Here is a 17,890-nt window from a genome sequence, read left to right as displayed (position 1 = left end):
TGCCGCTTTGGATTTTGAAAATTAATCTTGGCCGTTTGCCAAAGCTTAATCCGACCGTTCATATTCTGGCAGCTGCGGATTCAGCTACATATATATAAAGCCAGGGCTAGTGAAATAGCGGTTATTATTTTTTGAAATTCCATTCTGAGAACTCGAGATCCTTCCCGCCCATCTTTTTTCGGTGATTACTTCTCCCTTCTATGATGGAATCAGATTTCGTAGATTAACAAGCTCTTCTGGTGGAGTTTCACTTCCAAGGTGACCTAAGCACATATGAGGACACTCCACGAGAGGCTTGATATCCCTCGAGAGAATGAGACGATGGCCCCGACTAGGTCGGAGACAGTCTATGATCATGGATCGGATCGGGCTCCCCTTTACTTGAGGCACTTGGAGTTTGGCCTGTGGCTGCCCTTAACACCCTTTTCTTCAACAAGTTTTCACGGTTCTAGGGGTATCGTCGACCTAGATGAAGCCAAATGCCATTGCAACCTTCATTGGGTTCACGGTGATTTGCCATTGGTTGGCAATAAAGCTATCTCTACGAGTCTTGGGCTTTCTGGTCAGTGTTAAAGTGAACCAGACCGAGCCCTATTTCCATTTCCAAATGGTGGAGAAGTACAAGCTCATCACTGGCCTTCCTGACTCAAACAATGATTGGAAGGAGAAGTTCGTCTGGGTTGTGGGGGACGACATGGATCTGGGTTGCTCGAACTAGCCCGAGATACAGAGGGAAGTACTAATGGCTGCTGACCTACTTGATGCTGAGAGGATGTGTTGGATCAAATCAAGGCATATGCTGGATCTTTCCAGGTCGAGCACCTGCTTGACAACTCGGTCTTACGGGTTGCAAATATATCTATCATTCCTCCCTTCGCTAAGGACCAGGAGAAGGCTTCAGCCCTAATCTTAGGAACGACAGAAGCGACGATGGCGTCGTTCGCTCCTCTAGCCGATCCACAGGAAGGACCATCAGCAAGGCCTGAAAAGCATCTTCGCAGTGACTTACCCCCAATGAAGACCAAGACAACCGAGGTAGAGCCTTCTACCACCCTCGTCCATAGGCGAAGGAGGAGGTCGCAGAAGGATGAGGAGCAAGTACCTTAGGCGGCGACAGAGGTGGTTGAGATCGATGTCGCCCATGTGGATAAGTCGGCCCTAGAAGAACAGGCTGAGTCTCCCCGGGAAGAGGTTGGAGTCGAGGCAAGAGCCTTTGTGTGTAGGCGTCAAAAATTACCTATGGGTTCCCACACGCAGCTCAAGACAAAGAGAACATGATGAACGACATCATCCGAGTCAAAGAAGTTTATCTGCCCACACGCAGCTCAAGACAAAGAGAACATGATGAACGACATCATCCGAGTCAAAGAAGTTTATCTGACGGTGATAAAACGCATGAAGCGAATCGGTAAAAGCGCACAAGTCAACAAATTGACGAAACACACGTAAAAGGAAAAACAAGTGAACCGAAGGAAATGCAAACAGCCAAAAGAGTCAAAAAGACATAACAACTGGGCAGAAGACTCGCACCCATGCGAGTCACCAAATGGTGACTCGCACAGCTAGTTTGTTTTCGTTAAAAGTTATCGTTTTCATTGTTGTCAAACATGTTACACCGTTTATCGATTACAAGTTCAAGCTGATCTTTTTATAAGATCTTCTTGCAATGAGAAAAGTAAAGATTATAACTTTATGAAACATCCGACCAAGTTCAACTTGATTAACTTCACGCCGTTCGACGAGAAGGGTTCCCCTACTCAACATCTGATCTACTTCAAGTCCCACTTGGGTATGATCTCCGTTAATGAAGCCTTGATGGTTCGGTCATTCTTCGGCGCCCTTCGCGGGCCTGCCTTCGATTGGTACTGCCGTCTCAAGCCTGAAAGTATCAACAGTTGGGATGATATGGAGAGCTCATTCCTCAGCAATTTCTTTAACGACGCCGCCGAGATATTCATCAGGACACTCTTTGAGGAGAAATAGGAAGACAAAGAGACGGTCGACGACTTCATCAAACGTTTCTGGAATAAGGCGATGAACTGCCGAGATCCGATCACGGAGGACTTCATCCTCCAAACATGTCATAACAACCTATCTATTGAGATATTTGTAGTTATGGGAGTTGCACCGTCCAACACATGGAAAGAGTTGAAAGTGCGTGGAGAGCAGGCCGAGCACTTCCTCAGAAGGAAGAAAGCTGAGAGAAGCCAACCGATGGCTAACCCTACAAATTCAAGCTTCGTCTCCTGTGGTAAGGGGAAGGCACCTACAGTAGTTATTAATGTTAATCAGATGTTGCAATAACAACCCCGAAGACAGCAAAAGACTTAGGAGCCAAGACTCCAAAAGGAGTATTCCTTCAAGGACGAAGACGTTCCAGCCATCTTCGAGTCCCTCCTTGAAAATAACAAGATCAAGCTACCACCTATCACAGATCAGGAGGGAGCTAACAATACTACGGATCCGAAGTACTGTACGTACCACGGGAGGATCCTTCATCCTACCAAGACTTGCTTCGCTCTCAAGAATAGCATCCAAACCTTGGTTAAAGCCGGTGTCATAACGCTCAATTAAGTTGAACCACACTCCGAAGAGTATACAAGTATAAACTGCTTCTCGATCCTCCAACAGATGCATGAGGTTAAACTCCTCCCTGCATACTCCAATAGGCATATGAGTCTAAACTGTTTCCTACCTTTAACGGGAAGTTCCTGGAGAATTTTATACATAATATTCTTAAAGATAACTCGATCACGCAACTGAGTTCAATATCAGACCTAATTTTGTAAAAAGATGGGGGTGGATAATTCATGTAACGGGAAGTTCCCGAAAGAATTCTATATAGTGTATTATTAGGGATAACCCGATCACTACAAGAAGGTGATGAATAAGAAACCCCTACTCAAACTCCCGCTATGTCTGTGCACTCAACACTCCCATTATTAGATTCCGGACATAGTACTCGGAATTTTAATCTCCTGATTATTGATAATTGTCAAACCCCTCCGTGTTAAGTATTTGTCACTTAACACCAGGAACTCCCTTTGAGTAATTTGTACGAATCAACACTCCCACTATAATTTGTACTCTCACTCTCACTATTCACTTGGTCAAACCTTCCTACAGTTAGGGCCAAAACCAAAATCCCCTCTCGATTCCTTCCATGAATGAGAGGTCCACTTTCACTCCCACTTGCTCAAACCTTTAAACAGTTAGGATCACAACCAAAATCCCCTCTTGATTCTTTCCATGAACGAGAGGTCTGCAAATTGAACGATCAAACCTTTAACCGTTAGGATTGCTCAAACCCCCTATTTGGCCAAACCTTCTTACAGTTAGGGCCAAAGCCAAAATCTCTTCTCGATTTCTTCCATGAACAAGAGGTCCACTTTTAAATCGAGTGATCAAACCTAACTACAGTTAGGGTCATCTCAAACTCCCGTTTGGTTAAACCTTCCTACAGTTAGAGCCAAAACCGCAATTCACTCTCGATAAACGAGAAACATACCTTTAGTTCGGTAATTAAACCTTTTGACAGTTAGGATTATCCGAATCTTTTCGATTCTCGGAGTGGAGATCCCACTCTTAGTTTTACCTTCCCGGATTCTTGAAATGGAGATCTCATTTTGAGTTTCCTTTGGCAACTGGAGATAGAATATAAAATTCTTCCTCTTTAGCTTGGGAAGATAGAATATAAAATTCTTCCTCTTCTACATCGGGTTCGTCTTTGCCCCAAGAGAAGACACAATATTCCAACACCATCTTTCAACTCCATAATTCGTATCCTACACGCACGGGGAATTTTATCTTGAAGCCTAAGTAGGGATAAGTCAACGCCTAACACGTGTTGCCGGTTAGTCCTTGACCGTAAGAAGTACAAAAGCCCACATATTTGATATTATGATAGGCCGTTATTAATAATGCCAAAATCCACGTCTTACACGCTCGGGGAACTTTATCTCGACTCTTAAATAGAGATAAGCCTACGTCTAATACGCGTTGTCGGTTTAGTCTCTCGCCGAGTGAAAAAGATACCAGAATCCGAGTCTAGGAATTTTTATCCCAAATCCTAAGAAGTGATAAGTCAGTGCCTAACACACGTTGCCGAGTAGTCTATTCCCGTGAGAAAGACGAAGTCTACGTATTCAATATCGTAACACTAAAAGAGTTAACTCTTCACAATGTCACATGCGGAACGGATTTAAACAATCCGCATGTAAGCCCGATTCGTACGGTAATTGGTAAAAGCATGTCAAATCCGTTGATGGCTAAGGATTTACCAAAAATCCTGAGTCTGCATCTGATACATATGGCCGGGTAGTCTATTCCCGTTAGAAAGACGAAGTCTACGTATTCAATATCGTAGCACTAGAAGAGTTAACTCTTTTAGCATAATATTACATACGGAACAGACTTAAACAATTCATATGCTAGCCCGACTCAAACGGTAGTCGGTAAAGGCTCATCAAACCCGTTGATGGCTGAGAGTTTGCCAAAAATCCTAAAAATGTATGAGTCATTGACGCACCAGCCCCATTAGTTGGTCTCGTGACTTGAGCATCCAACAACTTCAGAATAAGAGTCATACATGCAGATGAATCAGTGATAATCATATTTTATTATAATTTTATGCCCTTATTATCTATATTATATTAATAAATATGCTATTAATAATTGTTTTTATCTTTAATTACAGGTTAATGAAGAATAAAGCTCAAGATCTCTTCTCTCAACAAAAACCCATGAATTAAATGAAGAACACAAGCAAGAGTCAAAAAGCCCAAGCCCAGAATCAAGCCGAGTAGCCTGTAAAAGCCGGAGAAAAAATCAAAAAAAAAAAAAAAATTCAAGATAGTTGGCCGTAAAGAAACGACGATATCTCTCAATCCGGAAGACGGAATTTAACATATAATATATGAAAATCGCCTATCTCAACGAGATGAAGCCATCCGTAGAGGCAGAAATTTGATAGGACATTAATGCTAGTATCAATGTTGGCATCGATGCGGGCATCGATGCTGGTATCGATACTGACATCGATACTGACGAATCAGTTACAGATCAATGACTAATTTTTGATGGTTTTGGATAAGGATTCAATCCAAGGGCTCTTATTCATTGATGTTTACTATAAATAAGGGTAGAGAGTAAGGGGTTAGGGGTGTGAAAAATTTTATAACTCTATTTGGAGAGGAGAGTTACTCTTTATTGAGAATACCTTCCAATTTTGTAACTTTTTATTACAATCAATAAAAAAATTTTCACCTCTTCAAATTTTTCTTTTCTTCTCTTTGTTTGATGATAAGGATGAGGATGTGATGAAGATGAAGATTAAGAGTGAGGTTTGCTTTCATCTTGAGGCTAGAACCCTCTTGGGTGGTAAATTTCCTTTTTGTTAATATTTTTATCTTTTTATTTTCTTGCTTAAATAGCCAAGAGGCTAGAACCCTCTTATCTTAGATTTATTTCATACTTATAAAGTAGATTTATTTCATGCTTATAAAGTAGATTTACTTTCTCGTATTTAATTCTTGCAATTTATTTTATAGTTAGATTTTAATTTCTTACACTATTTACCTTGAGGCTAGAGCCCTCTTGGGTTTAGTTTTTCTTTTTGTTTATTTTTATTTTTCTTTGATTCGCCTTTAGGCTAGAATCCTCTAGGGAATCACCCTTTTCTAAGAAGTGGTTTGAATTTTAGATTACCCATATCTTTAATTGAATCCACCATCTTTACTTTCTTGAATTTTATTTTTCATTCTTGATTTTTATTTGTTTCTTGATTTTTCCTTCTTGCCTTGTTGATCACATTTATTTTTTTATTATTTCCACCTCTCAAATATATTTATTTACACAATCATTTTTATTCTCTCTATCTCTCCACAATCACACTTATTCTTCACTCCTATTTGTCACGCACACAACTTAAGAATCAATTTATATTTTCTCCTACAAAACACCTTCCTCGTAGGATCGATAACTTTTTATACTATAACTTGACACGGTTGTGTACTTGCAATATTTTTGGTATCTGTCTATGCCGCATCAAGTTTTTGGTGCCATTGCCGGGGAGGGTGCTTAAGTAGGATTTTATTTAATTTAGTTCTTTAACTTGTGTGTTTTTTGTGAAGGAAATGCTTAGAGCTTGAAGATTGCGTATTGGAGATCTAGAACTTGGAGAATTGCTTTTAGGTAACTCTTCTTTCTAGCATTTTCAATTTTACCCTTTTTAGTTAGCTTCACAATTAGAGACAATTACGATTAAAAAAAGGATTTTATTTTTTTGTTGACCATAATAAAATTCACCTTTCACTTGGACATTAACTAACGTGTATGCAAAGGTGGATTAGGGATAATACACATCGATTAATTCATTTTGAACAAATTCCAGAAATGGCATATCCTAATTCACCCATTCTTCAAGATATGTGATATCCCACTAGGAATGCAATCCCCTTTTGCATTAGGCTCCCAGAAGCAAATTGAACTAACTTTGAGCTTCGACCGTAATATATCAACATGCTTCCAAAATTTCTAGGGAATGAAACTGAAGATGCATATATTTTTATCTCAGAATTTGAAGAAGTATGTATGATGATTAAAATGAGAGAATTAACTAAAGATGCAATCAAACTCAGATTTATTCCTTTTGCCCTCAAAGACAAAACAAAAATATGGCTATACAGCTTACCCATAAATTCCATCACAACTTGGGAGGAATTTATCACCGTTTTTCTTTAGAAATTTTTCCTGATCCATAAAATGGTGAAGCTAAGAAATAGCATCATGAATTTTAAAATTATCCTGGGAGAACCTTTTTGGAAGTATTTTGACCGATTTAAAGATTTTCGCATCCAATGTCCTCATTACGGTTTAGAAAAATAGTGATTGTGCCAAATAATTTATGAGGAATTAGATTATTCTTCAAAAACTTCCTTAGAGTCAATGTGTTACGGGGATTTCATGAGGAAAAACGCTGATGAAGCTTGAGAGTTTTTAGAAAGTCTTTCTGAAAAAACCATGCAATGGGAACACTATGATGACCGAGTGTCATCAGTTCCCCAACCCAGGTCTAGTGGTATTTCCTTAGAGTCGAACATTACATCTGAAGCTAAGATAGCGACAATCATGCGTAGGTTAGAAGCCTTAGAAATCAAGGAAAGAGCTCCGACTCAAATCAACCAAGTTTCAGCCTCAGGATGTCACAACTGTCTGTCACCATCTCATGTTTCAGAAGAATGTCATCTCTTAGGAAATAATTAGCCATTAGGACAGGTCAACGCTACATTCCTGCGTTACGCAAATAATCAATTCTCTCCAACCTATAACCCAGGTTGGAGAAATCACCCAAACTTTGCATGTAATCAGGGAACTCACTCTGGAACTCAAAACTTCACTCTCTCTTCAAACCAACAATTTCCTAGGGGAAACAGAGTTCCTTTCAATTCTCATCCACAATTTCAACAACCCAATCTGCCGTATCAAAATCAGTCTCCTCTTCATCAAGCTGTAATTCAGACACCTCACAATCCAGATCAGGATAAATGTCTCAATGTCTTGGAAAGGGGTTTGGAAACCATAATTAAGACCTCCACTCAAACCACGAATATGTTGACTCAAACGTCCAGTACTCTGAATTCCTTTATGTAATCAACCGGACAAATGCTCAACTCCAACACTTAAGCTATAGCTAGACTAGAATCCCAACTTGGTCAACTAGCTAGTGCCGTGAGTGAAAAAGAGAAAGGAAAATTTCCGAGTCAACCCATGGTCAACCCTAAGGACACAAGATGCAGTTCATCCTATGAAGTTCAAATGAATGTAATCCATTCACTTCGGTCAAGTAGACATGTCGATAATCAAGTGAGAACTCCTCCAAGTCAAACTCTTGATCCAGTATAAATTCCTTCTCCTTCTCCTTCTGATGAATCTATTCAACAATCACCCCCCTTAGATGATCACGAACCTGAACCCGAACCTGAACCCGAACCTGAGCCTGCTTTTGATAGGTTTAGACTAGTTGCTCCTTTTCAAGATAGACTGAGGCCTAGGAAATACTCCCCTCAAGAGGAGAAGATCCTAGAAACATTCAAGCAGGTTAAGGTCAATATTCCTCTCTTAGATGTAATTAAACAAATTCCATCTTATGCTAAATTTTTGAAAGAATTATGTACTAAGAAGAGGAGAATAAATGTTCCAAAGAAAGTCTTTTTAGCCGCCAATATCAGTGATATGCTCTCAAATCCTATTCCTTTGAAATATAAGGATCCAGGTTCTCCTATCATTTCATGTGTCATTGGTAATACTCACATTGATAAGGCGCTTTTAGACTTAGGGGCCAGTGTTAATTTGCTTCCATATTCAGTTTACCAGCAATTGGGTCTAGGTGTACTGAACCTAACCCACTGCACATTGTAGTTGGCTGATAGATCTATCAAGGTCCCTATGGCTGAGTTAGAGGATGTTCTGATTAAGGTTAGAGATTTTATTTTTTCAGTAGATTTCGTAGTCATGGAAACACAACCCGTTTTCAATCCCAAAGGATAGGTACCTGTCATCTTAGGACGACCATTCTTAGCCACTTCTAATGCTCTCGTCAACTATAGAACTAGTCAAATGAAGCTGTCCTTTAGGAATTTGATTGCTGATCTCAATATTTTCAATCCAGAGGACCAAACAAATAATCAGCCTCTAGAAATAAATTACATTCAGGAAAGATCAAAAGAAGAAGAAGAAGAAGAAGAGTCTGATTTGAGTTTTGAGAAATTTTTTGATGAAAAGTTGGAGTTTTTAGAAGAAGCAGATTAGGTCATTAAAAATGATGAAACCGTGTTAAATATTTACTGCCTTAAATTAAATTTTGAAGAATTCTTTTTTGATGAACTTAGATTCTTAAAGAATAATCAACAACCAAATTTTCAGAACTTAACCATGAATCTTGGGGTTGAGGAAAATGCTAGAGAAGAATTGGTTGTTAGAAAATAAAAATTCACAGTACAAGAGTCTAAGTTCATTAAGAAATGCAAAATGCATGACACCAATAATACATACCTTTCTTTGTTGCAAGAATTATTGAACACCCCGAAATGCTTAGAATTTCACATTATTGATTATATCATTCTGAATTTGTTTAAAATACAGGGAAGATGTAGGCTATCTAAAAATCATAATAGATAGCTGATCCCCAACAAGCTTCAATGAGGAGAGTTATAATCCGACGACTCCCATATCTCGATGATGAAAGTTACAATCAGATAACTTTCATGTCAACAAATGAAAACTATAAAAGAAGGACTTTTCACATAGATCGAGAAGAGTTACAAATCAATGATGCTTCCGACAATTGATAAAAACTCTATTCAGTGGTCTTCATAATCAACTGTGAGAGTTACAATCTGATGACTTTCACACCCCACAACAGCTAAAGCAAAGATTATTGAACAATGGTCCTTGTAACGCTCTACAGAAGAGGTTACAAGTCAACTAGCCCCTTCTAAATGCGGAATTTATCTTCGTGTTTCAATTCCTGAAACGCAGGCGACCCCCATATTTCCAAGCTTCAACAAGCAAAACGCAAACGACCCTCGTGTTTCTAAGCTTCAAGAAACAAAACACAAGCGGCCCTCGTGTTTTTGATGTTCGGTCAACACCCAACTCCGTGTCTGAATTCTAAGATGCGGAGTTAGGGTCCTGAACGCCAAATTGGGCATTTGACTCATTCAAACATGAGTCGAACGGTTTCAGAACTGTTTTCCCCACGATCTGAGGAAATCATGCCCACTTAGGAGTGGATTAGGGGGGCAGTTATTACCCATTATCCCCCTATAAAACCTCAACAAACTCAACAGAGTAGAGGTTGGATTTGGAGGTTGGATCTTTTCGGCATAGAAGTTCAGATTTTGGAGATTAGTTCCTTAGAGGGAGAAGATCAGATTTTTTTTTGATCACCAAAGAGGGGGGGGGGGATCTCTTGGATTTTTTGCAAAGGGAGAAGATCAGATTTTTTTTTGATCACCAAAGAGGGGGGGGGGGATCTCTTGGATTTTTTGCAACAAGAAGATCTAATTTTGGAGCATCTCTCAGCAACAAACAAATCTACTTGGCTTCTTAACCGATTATTTGGTTTTAACAACTCTTTCCATAGAGTTTTAACTCGTTCTGAGTTCTTAAACTCGTTAAGAGTCATCCATCAAACTTATTACATAAGTTAATTGTTCCTACAAGACAAGATGGTCGGATCGTCAACGGAGAGGAAATTCGACGCGAGCATTCGAAGGAGGTACTCTATCGCTACCGCGAAGAACCCAAAATTAAACAAAAGAGAGAATCCAGATCATTCTCCTCTCTTTTGTAATCAGAATTCAAATTGTAATTAAGATCGAGAGAATACAAATCAAATTTCTTTTATTTTACTTACTTCAAATTTTCCACCAAACAAAAGATGGTGACTCCGCTGGGGACTAGCTTCTCTGACGACGAAGTGGTGGCGCAATCCGATATTCATCTCATGGGAACAACCGTCGAAACTCTTATCGTAGAGTTTGACCAAGCTAAATATGAGGAAGCCCTCTCCTCTGGATAGCTTAGCCCCAAGGCTAGGCACAACATTCGCAAGATCTCAAAAGAGATCAAAACTATTGCTGAAGTGCCGAAGAAATCCCTCTCCTTCGGTCAAGATTTATCGAATAGCCCCTCCACCAAAAGAGTGGGCTTAGCCTCTACCGAACTCATCCAGCGAGTTGAACGTTCCACGTCCGCGTCAACACGACATGTTACGGGTCATAAACGACCTATGGAGGAGACGGACTCTATAAACGCCGATGACGTTGCTGCCAAGGCTTTTTAAAACAAGCCAAAAAGAACGCCGCTCGAAGACGGAGAAGATCCATACGACAAGCGCATCTTCGAGAAAGCCGATCCCATACCAAATGTGAGGATCGCGTTTCTGAGGTTCTGCCCGAACAATGCGTTTCCACTCCAGAACGCACGCTTCGTGGTAATGAACCCAATTATAAGCCTTGGGTGATACAGCTGAAACGCGACCCTCAGTGGCGCGTTGTTCATCCAAAACGCGGCCCTCAGAAAGGTGCTGCCAAAGATAAACACATATCTCAAGAGTACATTCAAGCAAAATATGATCCTCAGGGGTCTGTTTCACCAACCAAACGCAACCCTCAGGGGTGCGTTCAACCAAAACATGACCTTCACGGGTCTGTTTCATCAATCAAATGCGCACCCCATGGGTGCGTCCAACCAAAACATGACCCTCAGTGGCCTGTTTCATCATTTAAACGTAGGCCTCGGCCTAATGTTTACAAATCCAAACGTGACCCTCGTGTTTCTTCTCAAGAACGCGACGTGGTCCGCCAAGTTCAAAAAGGCCAACATGGATTTAAAATCTATGTTCGACAAGAACCAACCTTACCCACTCAAGAGCAGGGGGTTCCATCTCCGTCTTCATGCTCGGTGAAAAGCTCCTCTCAAGTGTCGGATTTACGGGAATTGTTGTCAAGAAGAAGACCAACACCGAAAGCAGCTCATTCCTGCCAATGTGAGTGGCTTATTTCTGCGGTCCTCTCGGAATGTCACTGTTGCTCATATGCATCTTGACAATCGGTGTTCAACAGATTAACGAATGTCGCTAGATCTGCTAACGATAACGTTGCCGCAAAAAGAAGATTGCCGAAACTGAATACCCTGAAGTCACTATCAATGTGATCGGTAGAGGGAAAGCCTCGGCTCCCGGCTCTGATGAATCAGAGAGAAGTCATTCCCCTACTGTTCGGGAAATTTGTGACGAGTTTGAAGGAGTATATCGACACACTCGGACTCAGTCAGGAGCTATCCACTCGGTTAACTATCAAAAGCTGGCCAAAAGGATTACTTCCGATGATGAACATTCAGCAATTGTTGATTCTCAATCATCAAAATTCGTCATGGCACGAGAAGCTCCCGCTTACATGACCGGAGGCCACGACGACTTAGCAAAGAGAGTCGATGATCAGCAAGCCATGCTTCAAGTGCAGCAAGAAACCCTTCTCCAAATGAAGGATATGCTGGCCCAACTCCTTGCTGAAAAAGGCCAAAGACCCGAGTCTTCCCAGAAGATAATGTTAAAGGGAAAGCAGAAAGCACCCGAGAATTCAGATCGTGAAATTCACAACCTGGAATCCTCTTCTGAAAACGAAAAGGAGATGGAAAGAGAGCTACATCCTCAGTCATCTAAAATGGATGAGCTAGAAGCCCGCCTCAATGCAATCGCCAACAGAAGCGAACTTCATGAGGAAGGGGTAGTACGGCCTTATCCCGCTGAATAGGACACAACTCCCTATCCACCAAAATTTAAGGCTCTAACCTTACAGTCCTTCGATGGCACAAGATCACTGAACCAACACATCTACTATTTCAAGTCACAGATATAAGATGTGGTAGCAAACGATGCCATTCTGACCCGTTTGTTCATTGGCACCCTTAAGGGTGTTGCTTTCGAGTGGTTCATGAAGCTGCCTGCTGGATCTATTAAAAAATAGATAGATCTAGAAAGGCTTTTCTTGGCCAGGTTTTTCGAAGATGATATAGAAGTCTCAGTCCCAACTCTCCTCGCCACCAAGCAGAGGAAAGGAGAGTCCATCAAGACTTATATTGAAAGATTCCGTAGTATGGCATTACGATGCCCGTCAGGTATTACCCAATCGACCTTGGTTGAAACTTGCAGGCACAATTTACAGACCCAGCTCTTTGCTCAAATGGAGGTAGCGGAATGCCGCTCCTGGAGATAACTGGTTTCGTAAGGAGAACAAGCTAAAGAAATCATTGCTCGGGTTAAGGCTGGAGAAGTTACTCAACCCAAGCTACAACAGTAACGTAACTAGAACAATGCTCCGCTCTCCAAGGGAAAGGAGACTTTAGCTGCCGACACCAACACGCGTGCACCACCTGTGAAGCAAGGCAAAGCACCGAACCAACAAAGAGTGCCCAAGCAATACTCGTTCAAAGAAGAGCATGTGGACACCCTGTTCCAACTACTTCGGAAGAACAACAAACTGCAACTCCTTAAGATCAGAAAACCAGATGAAGCAGGAAAGGTGGATGATCCTAATTACTGTTGTTATCATAGGTTCTTGGGACATCCTACTATAAAATGCTATATCTTCAAAGACATTTTACAAAATCTGGTAAATGCTAACGTGCTCGCACTAAAGGCCGAACAGAAGACCGTATCCACTAACTTGATAGCGGTCCAATTCGGTGATTTCCTTCCAATAGCAGCTACAGACGGTATTATCCCTATCCACAAAGGGAAAATGCACATGAAAAATACTGACTTACATAGTCAGAAAAGTAGGGGGTTGGTACCCCTCACTACCCCAAAAGGGAAGATCATGTGGGTCCATCCTAATCTGGTTGAAGACCAACAGTGGACGAACACCTCGTCCAAAAAGAAAAGAGGCAAGACTAAATCATCTAACATGATTAGTCCCTCCGTAAATAAGAATGATGATCATCTCAAACCTCTCACCGACTCAGAGGAAGAATGGATTGTTCTTGCAGCATATCCGGGAGGCTATCCTGGCACTCGATCAGGAAAAGCTTACCTGAAAGACTACGATCAGAATGCTCAAGAAGCAGAAGAACAACACCAAGATGCTGGGGGTTCTGTTCCTAAGAAGTTAGTTGACAAAGGGAAACAAAAGGAAACCCGATACAATAAGAATCTTCTTCAAGAAGTTGGGAAATCAAGCGCTCCTTTCCAGTTCAACGTCATGGCGCAATTGGTCAATATACCGGCTAGGATTACCCTATACGAGCTCCTGAGGTTGTCCAAAACCACAAAGGAAGCTCTAATTGAAGCATTGAAGAACACGGAGAGTTTTATTACCCAAGTCACCCCGATTCCTGAAGCTTCTGAAAACCAGTCTTGTATACAGTGTCTATAAGCAGCAAGAAGTCTACCATGCATATCATTCACTCGGGACGATATGCAGGTAAAGTACAAGCATGACAGACCTTTTTACTACATAGGGTACATTGGATCCTCAGAAACCAGCCGTGTTCAAGTTGACCGACCCGGGCTCAACACTCAGCATCATGCCTTATAGGGTCATGCAGGTCTTAGGGATTCCCATGCATCGGTTGAACATCACTCAGACCACTATCTTCGGTTTCAACGCCAACAGTACTCGACCCCTAGGGAAGATCAAGCTTAGGTGTCAAATCGGAGATCTTAAGTCCGAGGTGACATGTTACATCATAGATGCTGACACGTTCTACAATCTATTGTTAGGACGACCATGGATTCAAGCAAACCGCATTTTCCCGTCGACCCTACATCAGGTCATGAAGTATGTTAATGATGAGGGGGAAGTTCGAATACTAATTGCGGAAAAGTATCCTTTCAGAGGGGTGGAAAACTTCCACACTGATTTGGTCTTCTACTCAGAATCACAGGAGAAAGAAGATGTTGACAGTGGTAATGAAGCCGACGTCGAGCCAGACCCTGAAGAAGATTATCCATGGGAGTTGAATTTAAATGTAATGGGTCAGGATGAGAACAATAATAATGTACCAAGCGAGGGCGAGTAGTGCATTAATGACGATTTTATTTTGACATACTTGTCTGATGTGTCCTCTAAAAATAAACAAATAGAGAATGATCTTAATGTAGGTACCGACCCATGGCACACATTGTGTGTAGAGGCACCCCTCACATTACTGATCAAGTCATCCTTCGCTTCAGATGAAGAAGTAGAAGATGCATAGAAGGCTTTTTTTAAAATCTCGTCCAAAAGGAAAGGGCACAAGCCGATCTACTTTGGTAAAGTTAAACCTGAATTACTCAAACGAGGAAGTTCAGAAGAAGATAATAAGATCCCTCAATTCCATTATCAAGAACCTAATTCTATACATCTGATGAAACGAATGGGATACAAGTTTAATAAAAAACATGGTTTAAACTTCGGGAAAGGAAGGAGAACACTGATTCGAATGTCTCTCACCCCTGAAGGAAAACCTTCGGATTATTATCAAAAGACTGGAAGAGGTGTGGGCTACATCACAACTTCTTCTATCTTAGAAAATGAAACCAGTAACTATCTGTGTCAGGATCATTCATCTGGGACATCATCATGGGAATCTGATGTCAGCGTCGGGCCTTTCTTTAGAAGTTTGACCGTGAACATGGTTTCAACTAGTTATCTAGATGAAGACGTAGGGGCTGACGAAGAGTTAATCAAATCAATCAATGATCCCTGGATCAAACACCTTAACATCTTGTGGGATATGCGCTTCGAATAGTGTGAACCACCTACTGAAGATAAAGTGATCCAGGTCAATATGAGAGATGAATCCGACCCTAAGCCTATCTTCATAAGTGAAAGCTTATCACCATCCAAGAAAAAAGACCTTATGTCTCTGATCCGAGAATATATAGATGTCTTCACTTGGAGTTATGAGGATATGCCTGGCCTTGACCCAAACGTAGCCATGCATCGCCTCAACATTGATCTGGACGCAAAACCCGTTAAACAACAACAACGCCGGTTCCGTCCAAATATCATGGAAGTAATTGAGTCAGAAGTTAAAAAGCTTATAGACTCAGGTTTTGTCAGAGAGGAACAACACCCGGACTAGGTAGCCAACATTGTCCCAGTTCCCAAGAAGAACGGTAAGGTCTGGATATGCATCGACTTTCGTGACCTTAAAGCAGCTTGTCCAAAAGACGAGTTTCCTCTTCCTATAACTGATGTCATGATTGACAATACTTGCAGATATGAAAGGATGTCTTTTATGGACGGATTCTCCGGATATAATCAAATCAAGATGTATCCTGAAGACAAAAAGCATACTACGTTCAGAACACTATTGGGGGTATATTGCTACACAGTGATGCCATTTGGCTTAAAAAACACAGGTGCAACTTATCAACATGTAATGAATACCATCTTTCATGAGCATCTCTGTAAGAAGATTGAATGCTACGTTGACGACATAGCAGTGAAAAGCCAACATAAAGGTGATCATCTTACAAACCTGAAGATAATGTTCGATATCATGCGAGCATATCAGCTGAAGATGAACTCGACAAAATCATTCCTTGGAGTATCGAGCGGAAAATTCTTAGGATTTATAGTTACATCTAAGCAAATTTCTCTTGATCCAGAGAAAGTTCGTGCTATCCAAGACATATCGCCTTCGAAGAATCTCAAATAACTTAGAGGCTTGCAAGGCAGATTGGCTTACATCCGAAGATTCATATCTAATCTCTTAGGACGATGCCAACCTTTTTCTAAGCTCATGAAGAAGGGAGTATCATTCGTTTGGGATGGAGACTGCCAAAGAGCATTTGAGGAAATTAAGAGATATCTCACCCAACCGCCGGTTCTTGTGGCCCCAATATCAGGAAAACCATTCTTGTTATATGTGAGAGCCATGGACCATTCTCTTGGAGCTTTATTAGCCTAGAACAATGACCAAGGACATGAGCAGATAATTTACTACCTAAGTAGGACCATGATGGGAGCCGAACACTGGTATAATTTAGTTGAAAAAGAATGTCTCGCTTTGGTATTCACCATCCAAAAGATGCGACACTACCTGGTTGGACAAACAATCCATGTTATCTTTAAGGTAAATCCTTTGAGAGTCCTAATGACAAAACCGTCGTCCCTGAATTGCTGGCTAGCAAAATGAGCAATCCTTCTATCATAATATGACATGCAATTTATGCCCCAGAAGGCTATTAAAGGCCAAGCGTTGGCAGACTTTTTAGCCGATCACCCGGTGCCAGGAACGTCTAAGTTGTATGAAGAGTTGCCCGATGAGGTTGCTGAAGCTTGCGTAACTTGAGAGGTTAAGCAGATGTGGAAATTATTCTTTGACGGTACATCTAGAGCAAACCCTCATGGAGCAATTACCGTAAGAGTAGGAGTCATATTCATTTCTCCAAACAGTCACGTGATCCCAAGAGGATTTTCCCTGATCGAGCCCTGCACCAACAATGTAGCTGAATATGATGCTCTGGTATTAGGAATGCAATTTGCAGAAGAGCTCAACATTCGACATCTCGAGGCTTATAGTGACTCTCAGCTCATCTTAAATCAAGTCCAAGGGGAATATGAAGTGCATCATGAGGATCTGATCCCGTACTACCTCGTTATGTTAAAGCAAACAAAGAAGTTTGAAGGTTTCTTCATTGGATATATTCCACGAGCTCAGAATACTTATGCAGATGCTTTAGCCTTGTTGGCAACTTCATTAGCATTGCCACCTGGGGCTGAAACAATGATTCCAATCAAGGGACGTAAGCTATACCATTCCAAGCTTCCTATAGAGGAAAGTTCAGACAAGACAATAGCAGGAGAAGTCTGCACAACCTCTATGGAGCTTGAATCCAAGGATTGGCGATTCCCGTATATCGATTATGTCTTATATGGGATTTTTCCTGATAATTCTAAGGAAGAGGCCGCTATCAAACGAAAGGCCCTCCGATTTTATTACAACACGGTTTCCCAAACATTATATCATAAATCACATGATGGAGTTTTGCTTCAATGCCTTTCTCAAAAGGAAGCAAAGGAGGCTCTCAAGGAGGCTCACGATGGAATGTGCGAAGCCCATCAACCTGAGGCTAAGTTGGGAGATCACCTCCGACGAATTGGCTATTATTAGCCAAAAATGTTCTCAGACGCAGTTGACTACGCTAAACATTATCACACATGTCAAATTCATAGTGACTTTATCCATCAAGCACCACGGAACTTACATCCCACATCTGCGTCTTGGCCGTTCGAAGTGTAGGGTATGGATATTGTGGGACCAATCTCTCCTCCGACTTCCAAAGGACACCGGTTTATTTTGGCTGTAACCGATTACTTCTCCAAATGGGCGGAGG

The 17,890-nt window shown here is 41.2% G+C and overlaps 1 protein-coding gene across 1 annotated transcript; it reads left to right on the top strand.

The window, feature by feature from the left end:
- On the top strand, positions 17,281-17,667 carry LOC109821077. The gene has a single exon (XM_020387272.1). The coding sequence runs from the start codon at positions 17,281-17,283 to the stop codon at positions 17,665-17,667; it is 387 nt and encodes a 128-aa protein (XP_020242861.1).

Source organism: Asparagus officinalis, chromosome 8 (assembly GCF_001876935.1).
Source record: "Asparagus officinalis chromosome 8, Aspof.V1, whole genome shotgun sequence".
NCBI classification, from domain to species: Eukaryota; Viridiplantae; Streptophyta; class Magnoliopsida; order Asparagales; family Asparagaceae; genus Asparagus; species Asparagus officinalis.
This window is presented reverse-complemented; position numbering and strand designations above follow the sequence as displayed.